Genomic DNA, 25,980 nt, shown 5'->3' on the forward strand with positions numbered 1-25,980 from the left:
AAAAAACAAAGATTCTTTCCCTCTTGCTCCCCCTCTGCCTGTCCTCCCACGCGTGAAAGCACTCTCTCTCTCTCTCAAATAAACAAATAAATAAAATCTTAAAAAAAAAAAGAAACTGAAAATCTAAATAAAAGGTGATACTTCAGGGGCGCCTGGGTGGCTCAGTTGGTTAAGTGTCTGCCTTCGGCTCAGGTCATGATCTCAGGGTCCTGGGATCGAGCCCTGAGTCAGGCTCCCTGCTCAGCGGGAAGCCTGCTTCTCCCTCTCCCACTCCCCCTGCTGTGCTCTCTCTCTCTGACAAATAAATTAAAAAACAAAACAAACAAAAAAACCAAAATGCAACATGGTACTAATCATAAAACCTAAAACTATGGGGCACCTTGGTGACTCAGTGGGTTGAGCATCTGACTCTTGATTTTGGCTCAGGTCATGATCTCAGGATCCAGGGGATTGAGCCCCTTGTCAGGCTCCCTGCTCAGCAGGGAGTCTGCTTGTCTCTCTCTGCCCCTCCCCGTGCTCGTGCTCTCTCTAAAATAAATAAATAAATCTTAAAAAAAACTTTCCAAAACAAAAAAACAAAACAAAACTAAAACCATAAAACTTCCAGAAGCTATCCTAGGAGAAAGCCTTTATCACCTTGCATTAAGCAAAAATATTTTAGATACAAAAACATGATGGATATAAGAATAAATTGATAGCCTGAACTTTCATCAAAATTAAAAATTATTACTCCTCAAAAGATACTCTTAAAAGAATGAAAAGAGAAGCCACAATCCAGGAAAAAAACTCGGCAAAGTATGGAATCAAAAATATAGAAGAAGGATTCAAAACTCAAAAAAAAAAAAAAAAGGCATCCAAAACTCAATAATCAGAAAACAACCCAATTAAAAAAAAGTAAAAGATTTGAGCATTTTACCAAGGAAAATATACAAATGGTAAATAAATACAAGAAATGATACTCAATATCATTAGTCATTAGAGAAATGGAAATTAAAACACAAGGAGATAATACCATACACCTATTAGGATGGCTAAAATTAAAAGGAATAACCCATACCAAATATTGGTAAGATATAGGGGAAGTGCCAGCAAGAACAAAAAATGGTATAGCCACTTTGGAAAACTATCTGGCAATTTCCTAAAAATTTACACACACTAATGTACGATCCAGTTATTCCACATTTAGGTATTTACCTAAGAGAAATCAAAATATATATCCATGCAAAAACTTGTATATTAATGTTCATGGCAGCTTTACTTATAGGAACCAATAACTAGAAAGAACCAAAACTGTCCATCAACAGGTGACTGGATTAACAAACTTAGGTATTATCCATGTGTGTCAGTTATGGACACATATGCAGAGACTCCAGCTCTGAAGGAATCTTTCAATATATGTTTTGTGATAAACAACAAAATTCCTTTAACTATTCTAATTTAACATGAGCACTATGCTAAGCTTTTTCAGTAGAGGGCACTCAAGGGACACTGAAGTAGAAAGAGGCTCTCCATCAGTTTACAGTAGGGACTTGGTACGAAGTGGTGTTGGACATGTGGGTGAGGACTTCTAGTGGAGTGCTGTCCCAGTCACTTAGACAGAACACAATCCTCCTGTGCAACCTTGAAGCCTCAGCCTGGTAACAAGCTGTCAACTCCCTCTGCACATGGAAAACTGAGCCCCTAGACACTCTCAAGGACTCTTGCTGGTGGCAGCACCCCCACTCCCTCTGTGAGCCCCCATTCAGACTGAACACAGTTGTCTGTGGCCCAAATGGGCACACATCCTCATGCAGAGTTCCTAAATCCCTTGGATTTTCTTGATAGTAACATCTTTCATTCTAATGAGGCTCCTCTTGGTGGGTTCCCGGATAGCTTCAACACAGGGGCTGGTCACCAGAAAGACCAAACCCAGATCATAAGATTGGAACTTTCAGCCCCATGCCCTATCCTGCAGGGATAAGAGAGGGGTTGGACATTGACTTAATAACCAATCATGCTTATGTGATAAAGCCTCCGTTAAAAATCCCTAAACTATGGGTCCTAGAGGCCATCCAAGTTGATAAGCACATCCATGTGCCAGGAGAGTGGCACACTCCACTCTGTGTGCTCAGGATCCTTCTGGACCTCATCCTATGTACCTCTTCATCTTGCTGTTCATCATTATCTTTAATTATATCCTTTGTAATAAGATGATAAACGTTAAGTGTCTCTGAGTTCTGTGAGCCATAATAGCTTATTATCAAACCTGAGGAGGAAGTCATGGGATCCCTCCAATTTGTAGCCAAGTCAGACAGAAGTGTGGGTAACCTGGGTACCCACTACTCCCAATTGACATGTGAAGTGGAGGGTAGTCTTGTGGGACTGGGCCTTAACCTCTGGGGTCTATGCTAACTATTCAGTTGGTATCCTCCGAGAATTAAAGAATTGCTTGGTATGGAAAACCCACACATCTGGTGTCAGAAGTGTTGTGAGTACAGAAAATGAGTTTTCTTTTACAGGGCCAGATACTATGAAGCACTAGAGACACAAAGAAAAAAGGTCCCCATAATTAAGGGATTTCTGTTCTATCATATTTATACATAGGCAAGAAATCAAAAATAAATAGTTGTGTTAGATGGCATTATTAATGGCATTATTTCAAACTGATTCCAATAACAACCAGAACCAAATATAATGATCAGTTTCCAAATGATAGTAGCGAAATACTTCCTTTCTTCATAAGAAAATTTTAAATCCAATTCCTCCACTGTCAAACTGAAAAGGACCATTCCTAAAAGATACCATTTATGAGAGAATAGATGGAAACTATGTACAAAGAATCTTGCAGATCTGTGACAGATTTAACATTTTGCCCATATCTGTACCAGGCTCAATAACCAAAATCACCCCACCCTTCTGAACACCAATTCTTGTTTTTAGTCACTGCCTTCTAGCCCTATCGTTCAACTTATTGCTAATCAGAATGAAGAACCCTAGGTATGTGAAAGAAGAGATATCAAAAACAGGCAATTTGAAAGAAAGAAAGAGAGAGAGAGAGAGAAAGAAAAGAAAGAAAAGAAAGAAAGAGGGAGGAGAAAAAAATGCATTATCAAAAGAATTGTGTAAGACCGATGAATCACAGACCTGTACCTCTGAAACAAATAATACACTATATGTTAAAAAAGGAGAGGGGGGCGCCTGGGTGGCTCAGTCGGTTAAGCAATCTGCCTTCGGCTCAGGTCATGATCCCAGAATCCTGGGATCGAGCCCCGCATCGGGCTCCCTGCTCCGCGGGAAGCCTGCTTCTCCCTCTCCCACACCCCCTGCTTGTGTTCCCTCTCTCACTGTGTCTCTCTCTGTCAAATAAATAAATAAAATCTTTTAAAAAATTAAAAATTAAAAAATAAATAAATTAAAAATTAAAAAAAGAAAAGATAGTAGGAAGGGAATAATGAAGGGGGGGAAATCGGAAGGGGAGATGAACCATGAGAGACTATGGACTCTGAGAAACAAACTGAGGGTTCTAGAGGGGAGGGGGTTCGGGGGATGGGTTAGCCTGGTGATGAGTATTAAAGAGGGCATGTATTGAATGGAGCACTGGGTGTTATACGCAAACAATGAATCATGGAACCCTATATCAAAAACTAATGATGTAATGTATGGTGATTAACATAATAAAATAAAATTTAAAAAAAATTTTTTGAAAAATGCTGACTCTCACTCATAATTAAAGAAATACAAGCTAAAATAAGAGATCTTTTTAATCAACTGAGAAATATTAAAAGTTCAATAATACCCAGTGCAGAGAAAATGTGAGGAAAAGTTTATAAATTGGTGCAAACTTTCTGAAGGAAATTTGTTCCTGTGAATCAAAAATCCAAAAAATAGTTCAATCTTTTGAGCCAACAATTCTATCTCAAGGAGTTTATAATACTAAGGAATGTACACAAAGGATTTTATTAATACATATGCTATATAATACATCTGTTTTGGATATCTGTATCTTTAAAAAGCTGCTCAGGGAATTTTTTTTTTTTAAGATTCTATTTATTTATTTGACAGAGAGAGAAAGCACAAGCAAGGGAAGCAGGCAGAGGTAGAGGGAGAAGCAGGCTTCCCGCTGAGCAGGGAGCCGGATGTGGGGCTCCATACCAGAACCCTGGGATCATGACCTGAGCCGAAGGCAGATGCTTACGCGCTTAACCGAATGAGCCACCCAGGTGCCCCTCCTCAGGGAATTCTTATGATCATCTGGTTTGGGGAACCATGCTCTAGAAAATGAAATCTATGTACTAAAAGAACTAACATCTAATCAGCAACTTTTGTAAGGCCAGCACTATACTGACAAAATCATTATCATGTTTAACCAAAACACATTAGGAGTCAAAGGCCTGTTTTGGAAGCTCTACATTCCTAAAATACTGACAGTAAAAGCCTTAAAAGGAATTTTCACGCAGTTATATTCATTACCTCACTTAACAAGATTAATGTTCTGTGTTACCTGTAAGGGCAATTTCTAGTTACTATATCAAAATTTCCCATTATATTATATTACAAAATGGAAGCTAGTCTCAAAATTAGATAAAAATGACATTTTAAAACAGAGTAATAAAAATTAGTGGCGTATCCATGATAAAAATTAGTGGCGTATCCATGATATAACAGAATAATCAAAATAAATTTCATAATACAAATGTCTTACCAAAAATACTGAGACTCTTACCTTAAAAATTATAATTACCTGGATCATTAGACTCTATAAGAGAAAATGTCTATATCAGGTATATCTGCAAGAAGGAAATGTTCTATACCTACACTGCCCAATATAATAACCACCAGCCATATGTGGCTACAGAGCACTTAAAATAGGGCTAGTGAGACTGAAGGGGAGGCACACTAACATATTTAAGCTTACTCATCCAATTTTAACATGCATTAAAATGAGAGGAGTGTATCTTTGGGGGAAAAAAAAAGTCTAAGTGAAATAAAAGCCTAGAAGAAAATCTAGACTAAGTTCTTTTCATATTTACATTAGTAAAAGGGTAATTTAATCCACCTCTTTCATTCCATGAAGATACAAGCAAAAACAACTCTGAATTTCTTCATGTCCAGCAAGGACTAAGTAATTTTTCATCGCTACCAGCACAAAAAAGGTTTGAAATCACTAACTGCAAGAGAAAAGCATTGATGACTCATTCCTAATCCCTTAAATCAATCATTATTGGTTAAGCGACTGCCTTCGGCTCAGGTCATGATCCTGGAGTCCCTGGATCGAGTCCCGCATCGGGCTCCCTGCTCGGCGGGGAGCCTGCTTCTCCCTCTGACCCTCCCCCCTCTCATGTGCTCTCTCTCTCTCTCTCTCTCATTCTCTCTGTCTCAAATAAATAAATAAAATCTTTAAAAAAAAAAAAAGAAAAAAATACCTTATAAAAAAAGAAAAAAAGAAAATAAATACAAGACTTTCTATTAGTACACTGGACATAGACTCAAATTTCAGCTACCAGAACTTAAGAGAAGCTTGCCCTGTCTTTTACGAAAAAAAGGGTGCAGCTATAGATAAGAATAATGCAGAAAATAATTCAAAGCATATTATTAACAAGGGCCAAAGGCACAAATTCTGATCCTTCACCCCAAAAGGTTAAGAGAAACTCGAAGAAAAATGATACAGGAGCAGCTATGGCTGAAAACCCATGGCAACAACACCCCTAAAAATGTCTGAAGTCAGCTCTCCAGAATTTACTACCTACAGATTAATTCACTTTTTTTCCAAGAAAAAATTTTATGCAGAGCATACAAATTGCCAGGAACTATACTGAGCACTGGGGATAGCCCTGAACAACGTGAACTTAGTCACTGTTCTTAAGGAGAGAGTCTATGATAGGTCCAATGTAGTCTAATTCAACAGTAGGTTGAAGGTAGTACTTCTGGGTTCCTCCATCTAACATCTGTTCTTGGCTGACAACATTTAGCCTCAGATTGGCCTGCTTTGTCAACACCTAGCCTACTTATAACCTAATTTTATTCTTTTTCTCTTTCAGATTCTAGAATAAACGTCTACTTCAGAGATTCTGCTTTGACTTTTTTTTTCTAATGGTTTTTACAAACACTTTGTTTATTTTAATGAAGCTGGTACAATGTCCATTTAAAACCCATATCCCAGGCCAAAAAGTACAAATAAAATTAAAAAGAGCAGTGTTCTGTTATATACACAACTGCATGAATAACTTTAACTGCTAATAAAATTAGAACTTCTCTGGATCTTCTGACAAGACTTCTTTTATCTTAATATAATTTCTCCTCAGTGAAGCCATCTTTGGAGTTAGTCATTACTCTCACCATCTCTGTCATCTTGACTCCAGCCTGATACTTCTCTTCTTCTGGTCCAGACCCGCAAATTTTAAAAGTAGCTTCAGGTTAAGGAAAGGTCATTTTTCCAAGTTCAGTTCTCTGAAAAACTTCCATTTCCCACTGAAATCATAGTCCAGGACTGAAGCAATAATATGCTAGAACTTTAGGGCCAACTAGAAAGTCATTATGAATACTCACATTGCCTGTGAAAGCAATGCTGAAAAAGGTGGCCTCTCTGTGCACACATGTAATTTTTTAAAGGGAGAGGGCAATATGAAGGGGGCTGAAGTTTGATCACTAAAACTCAGCATAATGAAAACAAGTGATAATGAGTAACAGGCACTAGAATTCAAATTACCAGATGTTTTAAAGAGATGGAGTGCAGGTTTTCAATTCCATTTTGAACACCACATTACAGAAGAACTATTTTTAAAAATAAAAAAGGATTAAGAGTAAAGAAAATAAAAAGAGTATCTAAATCATTGAATGACCCTGTTTATTCCTGATAAACTTCAATCACATCTTCTTCCATTCCCAGTTCTTTTGCAATGTGATTATCAGCAATTCTCTGACCTTCAGAAAGAAACCTGAGTGAATTCATTGGAACTCCCTGTCTTTGACAGCACAATTCTTTGAGTTTCTTAAGATATGTTGTCATTTTCACTTTGAAGCAAATCTCAATGCTATCCTGTCCAATGACTTTGAGTTTAATATATTCTCCTGCCTTCTTACCCCCAAGTCCTCAGTTGACAGTTTTGCCTCCTGGTCAGACACGATGAAGGTGGCTTCACCCAGGGTCTCTGCACAGTAGTGGCTTTGGGTAGGCAGAACCTCACACTCTGGGATTTACAAATCCATCTCTCTTTCCCACAGCACAACACCGCAGATGGAGGGACTTCTGCCAGGGATTGCGTCACTCTGCTTTGACTTTTTAACTTTTGGAGATCTCATGGTATTCAAGCTTTCCTAAAATTTTAACTATATTTATAATTTTTATTACAAACATTATCACTTTACCAATCAAAATTTCTCTTGTATTTTCAATGTAATTATCACAATTGATATTTTCCTTTAACAGATTACAATGATGAACACTAGCAAGCCTTAAAACTAATGAGTTCTTAATTCTTCATTTTTTAAATGTTGAAATGTATCCCTTTATTATGCAAATATACTTTCCCAGCATCATCTTTATGAAAATGAGTAACTTAAAGTTACTTATATGTCATTCAAATCTGAACCTTGACACTCCTCCCCTCAAAAAAAAAAAGAGAGAGAGAAAGGAAGAAAGAAAAGAGAAAATCCTCCATTCATCAAATATCCATTGACCACCTACTTTGTGTCATGTGCTATTTTAGTTGTTCAGGATATCTCCTGAAGGGTTGGCTGGACGGGTTGGCTTAGTGTCCTTACCCCTGGGCCCCATTCCATTTAGCAGAATCCTGCTCTGGTATATGTATCCCCTCCTTTGCAGGCCACAGGACTGGCCCAAGTATGAGCAGTAGCTGCTCTATGAACATGAAAAGGAGGCAGCAGTTTTCCTGGTTTTAGCCAGGCACTCAAGTCTTTAACAAAGCCTAGTCACAGCTCAGGCCACGTGCAGTTAACCATTTAATAAATGTTTTGATTGAAAAAAGAAAAAGAACTCATGGTATCTCATTCTGGTAAGAAAATAGTCAATAAACAAATACAAACACATGCACACACACACACACACCATAGTGTCACACATAAGACGAAATGATAAAAAATAGATATTTATTTTAGACTGAGTGATCAGGAAGAGTTTGTATGAGGCTGTCAACTAATCTCTTTGATAAAGTGTCATGTATAATACTATCACTCTACAAATTCCAGTTTTTAACTTAACAATATGTATGAAAAATACCAACCTACTGATTGACAGACTAGGTGTTTTGTAAAGCATCCTTTAGAATCTAGAATTAAATCAATTAAAAATTCTACTTTTGGGGCATATGGCTGGCTCATTTGGTAGAGCATGTGACTCTTGATCTCCAGGTTGTGGAGTTCAAGCCCCACGTTGGGTGTGTAGCCTACTTAATTTAAAAAATAAATAAATAGTAATAACTCCACTTTCATTTACAATTAGTCAAACTGTCAACTTACTGGTGCGTAAAAGAACCCAATTTGTTTTTAAGCCATCCCCTTCCCCATGTAGCACTTTTTTTAAACCCCCAAAATGCAAAGTACACATAATAAATTAAACTATCATGAAAGTACAACTCTCCTAGGATTTTTAAGAATGTTTCCATATTACAAGTCACTACTAACTGGTGGCACAGTAAATAATATTTTTAAAATGAGATTTATCTTCTATTCTGTAATGGCCTGTATCAAATTTCCTCAAGCCACTAACTCAGAACCTAAACCATAGTGATATTATTGTTCTAAAAATCTAAGTATCTAAGATAACTATCTGGAGTGGAAGACAGAATGTCTCTTTTCAGAACGGTAACCATATATACAAAGGTTTCTATGACTATGAATGCACTTCTAACCTCCACCGTCCAAAAAGAAAGACAAGGTAAAATCAGAGCTCTCAAGTATTTACCCATCATGGAGTCCCCTTAGAGGGTTCTCAACAATTTACAGACCTGGTTCTCTAACTAAAAAGATTATAGGAGCTACAACCTAGATTTAGCTACACGTGTCTCTGACTTTTCTGCTACCTTCATCAGTTACCTCTGATGCCTGATAACATCTAAAACAAGGTGCTTTTTTTAAAAAATCTAGAACTTCTTAAAAAAAAAAAAAGGACACCTCTCCCTCCTGTTTGGCACTATTGACTCTATAGTTCAGATTCCTCTACCTTATCCCCAGTAAGCCAAACTTACCCAGACCAGAGGCTGTGAAAAAGGTTCTCTCATCAACTCTTGCTCCATGATTACGCTTACATCATAGTGAAACCTAGCCAACCTGTGGCCTCATCCTATGCCAAAATTTAGATGTATACTAAGAGTTTCTTCTTAGTTTTTGCAATATTAGAGTTCTTTAAAAATTTTTCAGCAAAGCCCGTAAGCATTTGATTAGTTTCAGGTCAGAAAGGCATGTCCAGAATAGGTCATCTTATAGGCAGTCTTCTCCACTTAGGGGCTCTCAAGGTGGCCCCAAGGTATTCCCAGTCTCCAAGGTCCACATTTAAGGCCAGAGACCTAACTCCTAACTCAGTTAACAGTAGTAGTTAACATTTACTGAGCCATTACTTTATGCCAGGCACTGTGCTGAAGACTTCGCATTTATTATTTATTTACATTTTACAGATGTAGAAATTTAGTATCTAAAATTAACTACTCGGGCGCCTGGGTGGCTCAGTCGTTAAGCGTCTGCCTTCGGCTCAGGTCATGATCCCGGAGTCCCGGGATCGAGTCCCACATCGGGCTCCCTGCTCGGCGGGAAGCCTGCTTTTCCCTCTCCCACTCCCCCTGCTTGTGTTTCTGCTCTCGCTATCTCTCTCTCTGTCAAATAAATTAAAAAATTAAAAAATTAAAAAATTAAAAAAATAAAATTAACTACTCAAGCACAGCTAGTATCCAAGTTAAGAATCAGACCACATCTGCCTTACTCCATAGCTTATGCTCTTTAGAGAAATTCTAAACACCCTGATTGACCTGAATGTCCAGAAAAAAATATCAAGAGTAACAAAAAAACATATACTTATGTAGAAAAAAGCTTTATATTTAGGATTAATTTTTATTTGGAATAAATCTAATCATAAAAATTCAATCATATTATCATACATATAATAATATTTATCAAGAAACAAAGAAAAACACAGGATAACCCCTCATAACTAGAACTTGAATTATCAGAATACTTTTTTGAAAATGGGGATAATTTTACTAAGTTTCTGTGAAATAGTCACTTTTTTTAAATTAATACTCTTGAAAACCCTTCTAAAAATTGATATAATCTCCCATCTTAAAACTGTAAAGAACTTAAAAAAAAAAAGAAAACCTATAAAGAACTTAAAGTAGGTGTGCCTGGCTAGTTCAGTCAGTAAAGCATGTGACTCTTAATCTCAGGGTTGTGAGTTCAAGCCCCACATCGGATGTAGAGATTACTTAAAATAAAAAATAATTAAAAAAAAAAAAGAACTTAAAAGTGGTTCCTAGTAAAAACAAGCATTACCCAGTAGTAGTAGTGTAGTAGTAGGAGTGGAAAGAGGAGGAGAAGGGGTAAGAGCATTAGAACACTGTACTAATAACAGTAATCATAGTACTGATAGAAGTAGTTACAGGAACAGTAGTGGTAGTATAGTAGTATTTATTAGTTATATTACTAGTAAATATAATATACCAAGGAAAATATAATTTTGCTTTATTGATCCTGAACCATGCAAAATCTGACAGTCCTTATTAAAAGCAGTAATTCTCCTTGTACACATATGTAACTAAATGCTATGGGAGACTGTAACTTAACCAATTAAGTCTAGATTTAAAGAAAACTTAGAGACCAGGTACTGGAAGTTTAGCTTTCAAAGTATCTCTGCTATCAACTCAACTGTCATCTCTATCAAGCACCATTCTCAAACTCTCTAATTCTCCACTCTGAGAATATCATCACTCCCTCCCTACTCTCGTAAAGCACATTTTGTAAGAGCACAATTCCCTATTTGTCACAATTTTAGAGATTTCTGTCTTTGCTCTGGACTTTTGCCTCTTAAGATTTAATTCATGTTGTATGTTGTAGCTGTCTCAGGCATTCAACACAGTACCTGAATCATAATAAAAGTTCAAATAGAACAACTGTTCTACTTAAAAAAACATTTAATCATCTAATGTATAATTCACAGTGAAAATTTACTAAAGGCAGCTTAGAAGTTACTGAATTTTGTGTAGAAAGAATTAAGGTATAAAGATATTCAAGAGAGCTCAGTCCCAAATAATGTATTCTGGACCACAGCCCCATCTGATTTGAGTAAGGTCTTAAGATACCAGTGTTACCAGGCAAAAATTTTCAGTATTAGATCTTCTTTTAAAGCCACCCATTTACTAAAGAGTTTGAGTATTCCCTCCTGTGTAAGCCCTTTCATTACCTTCTAGGCACAATTTATTATTCCTCCCTATGTGCTACTACTGAGTTTTACAGATACACCAACTATACTTACCACACGAAGCAGACCAGGCCTAAATTTCACACAACTCAACACATTTCACACACTACAGACTGATACCCTTAAACTACCTTTAGGACACCAAATTCAGTCTCTTAGACATCATCTTATTAATGATTATGAGGTAATGCATGAAGCTCTGATAGCTCACAATGCTAAGGAGTGGAAGAAGTGTGAAGCCAGGCCTCCCTGAAATTGAAGTAAACATTTGTTATTGTCCTGGCTTATGATGGAAAAAAAAATTAACTCTTCCTACCTCATTTCCCAGTCCTTCTACAGACAAAGCCTTGGCCACATATACACAAAAGTTGGGATGGGTAAGGATGAAGGGGTGACTGAAGCTATCATTTTAAAATCCTGCAGGATAGGTGTCCTCTTGTCCGGCCTAACTCTTCCCCAGGCCTATCTCCAACAGTCCTTGATTTCTCCCTTCAGACAGTGCAGAGCGATAGGTATTGCTGGGTTGCAAAAAGATATCCCAGGTAATCAAATATATAAGTGGGAGACATCCTTTATGTACCCAGCTCATATTGTCACAGCAGGGTGAGAAGGACCCTCTTCCCCTCAGCTTCATATACCTACCATCCCAGTAACAGAGCTCAAATCCCAGAGGCTGCACCCCTCTCTACAAGAAGGTTGGGTCCAAGATCCGTTTGCTCAGCTCAAGCACAGCTAGCAATCCCACTCAGATACATTTGATGTTGTGCACCAAATAGGATTCCTGGTCCCAAGGGAGACAACATGCCCAGGAACTAGAATTAGATGTTTTTGTTTTTGTTTTATGTAGGCTTCACAACTGAGCTTAAACTCAAGACCCTGAGATCAAGACCTGAGCTGAGATCAAGAGTTGGATACTTAACCAACTGAGCCACCCAGGTGCACCTAGAACTAGATGTTTTATAATGACACATTTTGGCTTCATGGAATAACTCCCCATAGAAATACCCAAACACCTCCCACCCCTCTGCCATGTGAATATTTATTTTCAAACACATTTTGGGGAACATATTATTATATAGGAAATTAGGGGACTTCCTACACTACAACTATTGACTTACATTTCCAGCTCACCTATTAAATTATCAGCTTTCTGAAGGCAGGGTCTTAATCATTTTGTGCCCAAAATCATAGTAGTTGTTCATTAAATTTGTTGGAGAAAGGGCAAGACTAGGAAAAAGAAAGGAGTAAGGACAGAAAGAAATACGATGAGCATCCTTGTATACATCACTTTAAATCCCACACCAATACAGATATTCCTAAGTGATATATATATTTTTAAATCCTATCTTTCCTGAAAAAATTGCAAAGAATAAGAACAAATTCCAATTATGGAATTTTACTGCTTTTAAATGAAATGAACCCAACAATTTTGCATGATCTTTTCCTTCCCTTGGGTTCACCTATGTCTCAGTAGAAACATGATTTTTTTTTTAAATCATGGTAAAATATCTTGAAGATGACAAGAGTAAAAAAAGCTAAATACTTTATAAAATGTCAACTTAGAAAGCCAGAAGAGAATATGCAGTATAGAAGGTCCTAAACAATCCTTTGCTAGCTTTTATGGGTGAGGAAGTGGGTTCAGGATCATCAGACTCACTAAATGTTTCTAGAAGTTTCTATTACTACTGACTTTCCACTCAAAAGGCTAGACTCAATTCAGGCCTAAACACAAGTGATAGGGTAGAGGAAAACTCAGAAGAATGCTGAGAAATCTAATAAGGAATCCTAACAAAGACATCAAATTAAACCCACAAATATAAAATCAGTAAGGAAAAATTCAATTTGTAAGTACAACATAAAATATTAAATTATTTTATAGATAATTTATAACCTAAGTATGAGAGTCTAGAATACCAAGCTTGACACATCTAGGAGATCATTTTTATCACCTAGTTACAAATTTCAATTTTTAGAAAAGAACAATGTGAATCACTGCGGCAATATAAGTTCTAAAGCATTGTTTTCTGATCATATTAAGAAAAAAATTATATTTTCAAGATCCAATAAAGGTTAATCAGCCTTGGGGAAGAAAACATAAAATATCCCTTAAAAGAAAGAGAGACTAGGGGCGCCTGGGTGGCTCAGTCGTTAAGCGTCTGCCTTCGGCTCAGGTCATGATCCCAGGGTCCTGGGATCGAGTCCCGCATCGGGCTCCCTGCTCGGCGGGAAGCCTGCTTCTCCCTCTCCCACTCCCCCGGCTTGTGTTCCTGCTCTCGCTATGTCTCTCTCTGTCAAATAAATAAATAAAATCTTTAAAAAAAAAAAAAAAAAAAGAAAGAGAGACTAAAACTTGTGAAAATCCAGGCAAGGAAATGGCACAAACATAGAAAAGCTAAATCAGGGGGCACCTGGCTGACTCAGTCAGTAGAGCATTCAACTTTTGATCTCAGGGTCATGAGTTCAAGTCCACACAGGGCACAGAACCTATCTAATTTAAAAAAATAATAAAATTTTAAAAAATTTTTTAAAAAGCTAAATCAAAAGAAATGGAAAAGCTAAATGCACACATGGTTCATCACAGTGATAAGAGAATAAACTGTCAGTCTGACCAACCTAACAGTGCCTCACTCAATGAAAAAACATTACTATTAATAACACAGTGATACAGAATGAGAAAACACACTACAAAAAGCACAAATTTAAAAAGAAATTATAATCACAACTATGTAAAAAAAAAATCTATATATGAAAAAGAACTGGGGCACCTGGGTGGCTCAGTCGTTAAGCATCTACCTTCGGCTCAGGTCATGATCCCAGAGTCCTAGGATCGAACCCCACATCAGGCTCCCTGCTCGGCAGGAAGCCTGCTTCTCCCTCTCCCACTCCCCCTGCTTGTGTTCCTGCCCTCACTATCTCTCTCTGCCAAATAAATATTTTTCTAAAAAAAAAGAAAAGAAAAGAAAAAGAACTAAAAGACCCATATACTCACACATGGTAACTACTGTCATGTTAAACTACGGGATAAAGGATGATTCTCTTATTTTAATAAAACAGTTGCCTGAAATACCTGTAACATAGTGATTTTTTTAATGTAACTTTTTTCCAAAAGAAAATAAACTACATTTTACATATAATATAGACCAATTTCTCTTTTCATACTTCCACCAAGATACTGAAGCACTAAATTCAAGATATCTAAGCATTAAATTAATGATGTACATTAAGGTTTTTTTTTTAACCACATCACAGAAAATATAAGGATTAACATTATTACTCTATTCTCTGCTCATAAAAATAATTAGTGAACAATGTACTAATTAAATTATAACACCCAGTCTGAATTAGCCATCCAATTAATTCCATATATCCAAAGCATCAGCACAAGGTTTTCTGTTTTGTTTTTATAAATTTGTTTTAAGATTTTATTTATTTATTTGACAGAGAGCAGGAGAGAGAGAGCGAGAGAAAGCACAAGTAGGGGGAACAGCAGAGAGAGAGAGGAGAAGCAGGCTCCTCACTGAGCAGGGAGGCCGATGCAGGACTCGATCCCAGGACCCTGGTATCATGACCTGAGCCGAAAGCAGATGCTTAACCAACTGAGCCACCCAGGCACCCCAGCACAAGGTTTTAATAACCATTCCCAGAATCATCAGTATAATTACCATAAGTGCAAATTAGTGAAACCTGACATGACCCTACACCCAAAAAGGCTGTAAAAATAAAATTTATTTTTTTTTAGTTCAAGAGTATAAAAATGAAGCTCTGACTATTAACATAGGAAACAAAGGAAAGGTTGCCATTGTCCCAAAACTACTCTTGCAAACAGAAGAACAGTAACTGGGCTAAGAATGAGTCATTTCACCAATAACAAGAATCAGTCCTAAGATCAATTTCCCTCTGAAAAAGTTCTATACTCATTCTTGCAAATTAGAATACATTACCTCAAACAATACAATACAGACCTAATGCCAGAAGGAAATAAAATTCCAAAATACTGTCAAATCAGACAGAAGATATCATACCAAGTTTTACCAATACAAAATTGCCAAAAAGAATAAAAAATAATCTTCAATCAGGTCCAACATGTAAAGAGCTTGTAATTCATCACTCCTGTTCTCATTACTGAAAAGAAAGATGAAAGAAAAGAAAAGAAAAGAAAGAGAAAGAAAGAAAGACCAACTGACCAACCAAGGGGTAAAAAAAAAAGAAAATCAACAATTCTTCTTAGATCAATCAGAGAATTGAACTCCGAGGGCAATCTGCTACCCTGAAAACTAGAGACACAGACAGGCAGATACAGAAAATCACAGTGTGGGAGCTGCAGAAGCCTAGGAACATAATAAGCCCTCAGTTGGAGCCAGGATCAATAGGAATACTTTAATTGACAATTTGCTGGAGGCTCTGTGTCGACTAGCTTGAAGTGAAAAAATGGAGAGGGAACCCAGTCTTTGAAAGGTCCCCATGCATTCCTGACTTTTTACCTCCAAGAACCCCTATCAGGTTCTCACTGGGAGGATCTGAGAAAAATTTCTTGTTTCCAAAAGGGGGAGGGGAAAAGTAACCATCTTAAAAATATGCCCAGGGGCGCCTGGGTGGCTCAGTTGGTTGGGCGACTGCCTTCGGCTCGGGTCATGATCCTGGAGTCCCTGGATCGAGTCCCGCATCAGGCTCCCTGCTCGGCAGGGAGTCTGCTTCTCCCTCTGACTCTCCCGACCCTCCCCCCTCTCATGTGCTCTCTCTCTCGGTCTTTCCCTCTCAAATAAAAATAAATAAAATCTTAAAAAAAAAAAAATGCCCAGAACGCTCTGTTACTCTTTAAAAGGCCTGCCTGAAAATAAAACTATTTAATGAAGTCTAACAAACTAGAATTTTATAGAGCCTAACCAACCAGGGTTTTACAGAATCTAACCAACCTGGGGGAAAGGAAATATCCAACTCCAACCCCTCTATCCTTCAACATGGGGTCAAAGATAACCAAATCAGGCCCAGTAAAACACTGGGACCTAATGCCATCCCTTGCCACCACATCACATCATTCTAACTAAAAGAACTGTGGGGCACCTGGGTGGCTCAGTCAGTTAGGCATCCAACTCTTGATTTTAGGGGTACCTGGGTGGCCCAGCTGGTTAAGCAGCTGCCTTTGGCTCAGGTCATGGTCTCAGGGTCCTGGGACAGAGCCCCACATCAGGCTCCCTGCTCAGTAGGGAATCTGTTTCTCCCTCTGCCCCTCCCGCTGCTCATGCTCTCTCTCTCTCTCAAAAAAAAATTAAGATAGATAAATATATATATGTAAGTAAAAGAACTGCAAGCCTCAGACCCTATTAAAGAATTCTCTACAAAACCCCAAAACAACAGGGCAGACAAAAACAAAAACACTACAAATTTTAGCCTCTGACACCACTGCTATGGAATATAGTAAACAGCCTAACTCCTGGTCAAATAAACATAAAACCTCACACTAAAGGCCTATTTACTTCAGTTTGTTTTACCTAATATAACATGTCTAGCTATCAACAAAAAATTACAAAGCATTGTAAAGGCAAAAAGTACTATCTGAAGACACAAAGCAAACCTCAAAACCAGACTCAGGTATAACAGAGGTTGTAGAATTATCACTGAGTTTAAAAAGAGCTATGATAAACATACTAATGGCACTAATGGAAAAAGTAAACAGCATGCAAGAACAGGTGGGTAGTGTAAGCAGAGATATGGATAAGAAAAAAATCAAAAGGAAATGCTACGAATCAACAACACTGTAACAGAAAAAGTATGTCTTTGGTGATAAACAATAAACCAGATCCATGAAGCTCAGAACACACCACACAGGATAAATACTATAATATTTGCACTTAGGCATATCATAATAAAACTGCAGAAAAACAGATGAGAAAATCTGGACAGAATCAAGAGGAAAAAAAGAAGAAAAAACCTTACCGAGACAGGAGAAAAATAAGAATTCCATCAAACTTCCTCTTCAGAAACCATGCAAGCAAAGTGAGCAGAGTGAAAAATTTAAAGTATTAAAAGAAAATCCACCAAACCAGAATTCTGTACCTATCAAAATTATCTTTCAAAAGTGAAAAGGAAATAAAGGCTTTATATGACAAACAAAAACTGAGGGAACTGAAGGCCTACTCACCTTCCTTGCAAGAAATGCTTAAAGGGTGTTCTTCAGGGATACCTGGGTGGCTCAGTCAGTTAAGTGTCTGCCTTTGGCTTAGGTCATGATCCCAGGGTCTTGGGATCGAGCCCCACATCTCGGGCTCCCTACTCGCGGGGAGTCTGCTTCTCCCTCTCCCTCTACCCCTCCCCCCTGCTTATGCTCTCTCTCTCTCAATCTCTCTCTGTTTCTCAAATAAAATCTATTAAAAAAATAAATAAATAATAAAAATAAAAGTTCTTCAGAGGGAAGGAAAATTACAAAGCACTGTAATTTTGGACCAATTACAAAGGGTCAGAAAAGGTGGATTACATTAAAAAAATGAAAAGCTTTAGAGAAGCAATAAAGATAAAATTAAATCTTATTTTTCTTATTCTCAATTGATCTAACAAATAACAACTTGTTAAAAATAACAATAGCACAATATATTCAGTGATCACAGCTTATAGATAAATGAAATGAATGACAGCAATGTTATAAAGGATGGGAGAAAGGAACTGGGAATACTCTATGATAATAAGGTACCTGCACTACCCATGAAGTGGTATATTATTTGAAAGTGAACCAAGATTAGTTGTAAATGTATAATTACAAACTCTGGGGCAACCACTAAAAATTTTAAAATAAGTATAATGACAGTGGGATATTATGCAGCCATCAAAAGGAATGAAAGCTTGCCATTTGCAACAACATGGATGGAACTGGAGGGTATTATGCTGAGCGAAATAAGTCAATCAGAGAAAGACATGTATCATATGATCTCACTGATATGAGAAATTCTTCATGAGGAAACAAACTGAGGGTTGCTGGAGTGGTGGGGGGTGGGAGGGATGGGGTGGCTGGGTGACAGACATTGGGGACGGTATGTGCTATGGTGAGCACTGTGAACTGTGTTAAGACTGTTGAATCACAGACCTGTACCTCTGAAACAAATAATACATTATATGTTAAAAAAAAAAAAAAAACAAAGAAGAAGAAGAAGATAGCAAGAAGGGAAAAATGAAGGGGGGAATCGGAGGGGGAGACAAACCATGAGAGACTATGGACTCTGAGAAACAAACTGAGGGTTCTGGGGGGGAGGGGGGGTGGGGGGATGGGTTAGCCTGGTGATGGGTATTAAAGAGGGCATGTACTGCATGGAGCACTGGGTGTTATATGCAAACAATGAATCATGGAACACTACATCAAAAAAATAAATAAATAAAATAAGGTATAATGATATACTAAGATATGATAAAAAAAAATCATATAAAATGTTCAAATGAAACAAGAGAAAGCAGAAACAGAGTAGAAGACAAAAAAAGAAACAGCAGGGGCAAGGAATAGAAAGCAGTTTAAAAATACGGTAGATACTAATCCAAGTATACAAATAATTACTTTAAACATCAATGGTCTAAACACATCAACTAAAAGACAGAGACTACCAGCCTATGATAAGGGGTGGGCATTACACAATGACAGAGGGTCAATTCTCCAAGAAGATGTAACTTCCCTTATATGTATGCACCTAACAACTGTGCATCAAAATATATGATGTAAAAACTAGTAGAACTACAAAGAGAAACGCATGAATTCACTATTATATTTGGATATTTCAACGTCCTTCTAACCAGTAATTGACAGAACCAGTACACAGAAAATCAGTAAGAATATTGTAAAAGTGAATAGCATCTAATTGACAATCAACTGGATCTAATTGACATCTATAGACTATATTATCCAACAACTGCAGTATACACATTCTTCTCAAGCTCAAAGAGAATATTTATCAAGATAAACTACATTCTGGCCCAGAAAACACACCTTAATTATACAAAGTATGCTTTCAGACTACAATGGAATTAAACTAAAAATTAGTAACAAAAAGATAATTAGAAAATACCCAAATATTTGGAAATTAACACATAATAATAACATGAGTCAAAGAAAAAGTCCCAAGAAATACTTTAAAAATGAAAATAAAACAAAAGAATCTGTGGAATGCAGTAAATGTACTACTGCATTTTCTCTGAGAAAATTTTTATAGCATTGGAGTCATATATTAAAATAAAAGGAGCTAAAATTAATTACCCAAGCTTCTGCCAGAGGAAAGTGAGAAAAAGGCAAATAAAATACAAGAAAAGAATAAAAATTGGAGCAGAAATCAATGAAATTGAAAATACGTAAACAAAAGAGAAAACGCAACAAAGTAAAAGCTGGTTTTTTGAAAAGATCAATAAAATGGATAAACCCCTAGTCAGGAAAAAAGGAGAAAAGAAACAGATTAGTAATATCAGAAATGAAAGAGGGCGCATCACTAGTGATCCTTAAAAGGATAATAAAGGAATATTATAAATAATTCTAGGCCCATACATTTGACAACTTAGATGAAATGGAACAATTCTTTGAAAGACAATCTACCAAAGCTCACACAAGGAAGAAACAGATCACCCAAATAAGTCTATACTGATCAAAAAAATTGAGTAAATAATTACCAATCTTCCAAAGCAGAAAGCTCCATACCAAGGTAGTTTCTTGGGTGAATTCTATCAAACATTTAAGAAACAAGAAATACCAATTCTCTGCAGTCTGTTCCAGAAAGAAGAGGAAGCACTTATTAATTCGTTCTGAGTCCAGCATTACCCTAATACTAAACCCAGACAACATTACAAGAAAGGAAAACTACAAGCAAGTATCTCTCATGGAGAGAGACGCAAAAAATCCTCAAAAAATATCAGCAAGTCAAATTATACACCACAACCAAACAGGATTTATTCCAAGTATATAAATCAAGTTCAATGTTTGAAAATCAATTTTTTAATGTAATCCATCACACATCAACATGCTATACAAGAAAAATCATGTGATATCGATACACACAGAAAAAGAATTTGATAAAATCCAACACCCATTTATGATAAAAACTCAGCAAAATAGGAGTACAAAGGAACTTCCTCAAGCTGATAAAGAAAATCTAAAAAAAACCCACAGCAAATATCATTCTTAATAGTGAGAAACTAGATACTTTCCCTCTAAGACTTTCCCTCTCACCATTCCTATTCATATCATACTGGACATCCTAGCTAATGCAGTAACACAAAAAAAAAAAGGATATAAATGATAAGGAAAAAATAACTGTCTTTGTTCACAGATGGTATGATCTACATAAAAAGTCCCAAGGAACTATAAGGGGAAAAAAACTCTGGTAGTAATAAGCAATTATAGAAAGACTGTAGGATATAAGGGAACTCTGTATTTTGTGTTGCATTTTTCTCTAAAGATAAAATTACTCTAAAAAATAAAATCTATTAAAAAAAAAAAAAAAAAAAGGATACCTGGGTGGCTCAGTTGGTTAAGCATCTGCCTTTAGCTCAGGTCATGATCCCGGGATCCTGTGATCAAGTCCCACATTGGGCTCCTTGCTCAGTGGGAAGCCTGCTTCTCCCTCTGCCTGCCGCTCCCCCTGCTTGTGCTCTCCTCTCTCTCTCTCTCTCTGACAAATCAATCAATCAATTAAAAAACCTTCAACCAAACAGCCAGCACAGTAATCTATTAATTCAGAATAGGTGTTCAAGGAGAGAAAAAAAGAAAACTGTATTTAACATGATCATGATTTTCCTTCTTCCTTTTTTTTTTTTTCCCTATGAAGCTGCAGAAGTAGCTGGTTGAGGGGTGGGGGAAGGAGATTCCTCTAATTTCTCAAGCATATGTGAATCCAACAAAAATGAACAATACATATAAAGTGAAGATTCCAAACCATAAAATAAATCAAACATATCCATACTCTACTTTCTAATCTTTGCCAATTCAAAATTCTCTGAAACTAGAAAATATTTCTCGCAAGTAGAAGAAACTTTATCTTGTTAAATATTAGTAGACCAACTTCAAGGTCTAAAATGAGGAAGAAAAACTGCAACCAATTATCTTGTTAAATATTAGTAGACCAACTTCAAGGTCTAAAATGAGGAAGAAAAACTGCAACCAAACAGAGTTTTATACAAATCTGAATCATCATCCACCATATTCACCCCACACACCCCGCCCCAAAAAAGCCTTCCAGGATTCATCAGAATGGCCCACAAGTCAAAAAAAATCTTGGCTTTTTAAAGGTCAAGTTATTTTCACTGATGTGGACAGCACATTAAAAAAATACAGTAACAACATTCTCCTACTGTTTTCATTGAAGGATGGAAATGTGAACAGAAAATATGATTAAGAAGGTAAGTATTTTTATTACCATAATTATAGCATCTATTTATATTAGTTTTTACATTATGATCATTTTAACGTTTTTTAAAGATTTATTTATTTGAGAGAGAGAGAGAGCACATGTGTGTATGCAAGCAGGGGAGTGGGTCAGAGGGAGAGGGAGAGAATCTCAAGCAGACTCCCTACTGAGCATGGAGCCCGACAGCAGGCAGGGAGGCTGCCTTGATTTCAAGACCCTGAGATCATAACCTGAGCTGAAATCAAGAATCAGATGCTTAACCAACTAAGCCACTGAGGCACCCTTTTTTTTAACGTATTTTATTTCAAGTATTGTTACAGTGTTATTGCAAATTTTATATTCTAATAGGTCTCCTAAAATTAAAAAAAAAGAAAGAAAGAAAGAAAAGAAATCACCATTGTTGCAGTCTCTGGTGATCATCTCTGAATCATCCAAATACCCACCCTGAAAACAGGGGCCTGGGAAAATTTGTCGGTAATTAAAGAGCCATATGCTGGAAGATTCTTGAAGTTCAAGTGTTGAGAGATTTCCAGGGTTTCCTGGAAGATGGGTTTGAAATTCTACTGTATGGGATGAATCAAAAATCCATTTTCTTCCACTTCAGTCACTTTTAATGCAAATCCAAAGATGTTGGTTCAACCTGTATCTATACTTACCACCAATACATAGACATTATTAATTTGTACCTTGAAAAGAACAAGCACAGACACAACCACAGGTGGTTTTAGTATTACCAAAAATTTCCTAAGTATCCACAATATGTCAATGAAGTAATTATTATGTATTTTCAACATTATTCAAAGAATACTGCAGTGAGCTATTCAAAACGTAAGAAAAATCCAATGGAAGAAGAATCTCTCACACCTAGAACTCCAGCACCAGCCTCCACCTCACTAGACTGTTCTCTAGTAAGTAAACATTCTCTAGTAAGAATGTTTCTCAGATCCCTTGACTGCAGGAATATTATGATAGAGCAATGTGAGCAATGAAGGGAGATCTACACTCTCATGCTCACTTCAGAAAAGGTTATTTCATTTTCTGAACTCAGCTGAGATAGTGTAGCAACAACACATTTTTCTAACTTCAAGTGAATTAACTGACTTCAAAAATGTCTCCATTCCAAATATACTATTCAAATTGAAAAACAAAATATGGTTAAGTCAGAGAGATCAGGACTAACCCCATGTTTACCTAATATCTTCATGAATGATCTTCACCCAAGTAAACAAAACATAAATAAGGCCACATTCACAAGTCAGAATCTATCATACCCTATTTCCTTTTTTAATTTTGTCACTCTAACAAAACTACTACCAATATTGTATATAGCAGACACTCAACAATTACCAAACTTCAGAATCTGAGACCTACAAAGGTCCATACATATCATTTGGTCCATTCCTCTTTTCTTCCAGACCTCCCCATTTTACCCATTGAGAAACTAATAGCTGGAGAAGACAGTAATTTTCTCAAGCTAGTTATAGCAGGGTACAAACTAGAACCAAAGCAACTTGATTTCCATACTGGTATTCTTTCCACTATATCATCCCGTTGTCAAGAACTCTGAAGAGTCTGAGATTTTAGCCTACATGCAAGCTAAGCAGTCAGCCTGCCACAGTGTCATGGATACTGAGAAACAAAATCATCTAGCCACACTAGATACTGAGGACTGAAACCACATACTCCCTTGTATCTTTGTACTGGGTTGAATAGTGTCCCCCCGCAAAATTCATTCATTGTCAATGTGACCTTATTTGGAAATAGGGTCTTTGCAGATATAATCAAGGTAACATGAGGTTATAGTGGATTAAGGTGGGCCCTAATCCAGTGACTGGAGTCCTTTTAAGAAGAGGAAAATTTGGGATACAGATACAGAGGGAAGACCACCGTGTGAAGATGGAGGTAAAGATTAGAGTTATGGTACCAGAAACCAAAAAACACTAAGGATTGCTTATAAATACCAAAAGTTAGAAGAGAAAGAATTCTTCCCTAGAACCTATTGTTTTAAGCCATAAGTGTGTGGTAATTTATTATAACAGCCCTAAGAAGTTAATATACCTACATGTACATCTTCCGGTGTATATTAACGAGACTTTATTAGTCCAATGTCCTCATTAGCATAACTCTACTATTGCAGGAGACTCTTGCATGAATATAACTTGATTGTTCATTACAGAAGCTTCAGGAAAGACCGATCATCTCTTCAATAGGAAGGATCAACAATTTTCAAATCCTTTCCTTGCTGTTTCTACCAATTCTATACTATTATGATACTCAATCCTAACCAAGCCCCATCACCACCACTAAAGACTCAAACTGAACTTCAAATTCTCACATTTTGACCTTGGCTTTGCCCCTCTAAGATATCACTAAAGCTCTCTGAAGGTGGTATTCTCCATCACGGCAATAAGCAATAAACTCAGCTTGATTTTATCAATAGGTTGTGTTAATGATATTTGGCAACTCAGCATCAGATAATCCTGGCAGAAGATCTGACACTCCCGGGTCAGAGACAAAGAACAGCTTACTACTCAAAATAGCAGCAGTAGCCAGAGTATCATCATTTGCACTGGTTCCCCAAGCCCTAATTCTTAAAAGGCAACACAAGGTGAGCCAATGATGCCTGCACACACAGTAGGTTGCATTACAGGAAAAGAAAGATGAGCTTATGAAACCCCACTCTTTCAAGAGGTTTACAAGCAAATGTGCCCCATTTTTTCCCCAAAGGGATTATCTTGATTATCCTGGACAGCAAAGAAATCTGTAACCTGTTGGAAAACACTATTCCTATCTTTCTAGGATGTTTGCTATACAAATTTCCTTGAAAAGACAGCCCCCAACAAAAGCTGTCAATGCTTCTGCTCAGTATATGGGCAGAAACGCAAAAGACTCATGCAGAATTGTCTCCAAATAGGTGTCTCCTTTGTTCTAAAGGGCTAGAAATTCTTAGTAAATCAGAATGAAATTAGTATAGTATAATGAATAGAAGATGATACAGGAGAAAAAAATTAGAGCAAAGAGGTATACTTTCTGTATAACTAAAACCACTTCAACTGAGTCACAATCTCTTAATATGCCCATACATCAAATATCTAAAAATAAATACTTAAATGTTACTTTATTTTAAAATGTTCCATTTCTAAAATAGTATCTTGAACAAGTTTTGTTGTTGTTGTTGTTGTTGTTGTTTGTTTTGGGGTTTTTTTTGCTAATTTTCTAGGCTTGGTAGTGCTCATGAGAAAAAGGAAACTGGTAGTTCTGAACTTTGCTAATAATTATACCTGTAAACGTTTATTAGTGAAATCCTCCAGAGCAGAGTATAACCCATTATTTTAAGATGCTTAAAGTTAAAAACCAAAAAAATCTGAGGTCCATATTTATGAAAACAGAGGTGTCATTTAAATTTTATACTTTTAAATTAATCTACATAAAAATGTTTTGAGGTAGTTAAAAATAATTTGTTAGATTTCTCTAGATATATCTGAACATCAGCATATTTTTCTGCATCTGTTTGGAAATTAAGATTGTATCTCATACCATTTCAATAGTGACCTGTTCTAACTTAAAGTCAACTGAAAAAAATTAAAACTGAATTTTGTAAACAATTTTAAATTGAGCAATTTAACTTTATCCCTACCCTTACGTCAAGTAACAATCCCAGGATCAAGAAAGGCAGGGTAATGAGTAAAATGAGCCACTACACTACTAGTCTCCAGCTAGCTATGTGACTAAAAGCATATCACCCCATCTCTCCAGGGCTCCATTTTCCCATTTACAAAAAAACTACAGGCATTGGACTAAATGTTCCTCAAGGCCCATTTTGTGTAAAAATTCTGTGAGAAGTACCAGTTTTACCATTCTGTTGGGTTCCATTTTCTCAGGCTTTCAGAAAACTCACTTCCTACTTCTTGCCCTGTCGATCTTGGAGAATCCACCACAGATGCATGGTACTCTAATGAACTCTAAGTAGCCCATGGATGGGTGAGACTAATTCATTCAGTAATACTTGCTATAGGAATACTTCCTTCAGAAAACACCAAAATCTCAAACAATCACTGCTGACAAGAAGCTCAATCATCTAACCCAAAATGATCTTGAGAAAGAACAAAGCTAGAGGAAGGGTGCCTGGCTGGTTCAGTCGGTGGAGCATGAGACTCTTGATCTGGGGGGGTTGTAAATATGAGCCCCATGTTGGGTGTAGAGATTACTTAA

At 36.8% G+C, this 25,980-nt stretch overlaps 2 protein-coding genes across 3 annotated transcripts in view; both read right to left on the minus strand.

Moving 5' to 3' along the window:
• Positions 1-25,980, minus strand: part of FUT8 (fucosyltransferase 8) — a 327,874-nt gene that overhangs the window by 245,608 nt on the left and 56,286 nt on the right. The window lies entirely within an intron of this gene.
• Positions 6,824-6,985, minus strand: LOC110571402 (small ubiquitin-related modifier 1-like). Its single transcript, XM_044918324.1, has one exon. It carries the CDS (start codon positions 6,983-6,985, stop codon positions 6,824-6,826), a length of 162 nt encoding a protein of 53 aa, XP_044774259.1.

The sequence above is a fragment of the Neomonachus schauinslandi genome, chromosome 9 (assembly GCF_002201575.2).
Source record: "Neomonachus schauinslandi chromosome 9, ASM220157v2, whole genome shotgun sequence".
NCBI lineage: Eukaryota > Metazoa > Chordata > Mammalia > Carnivora > Phocidae > Neomonachus > Neomonachus schauinslandi.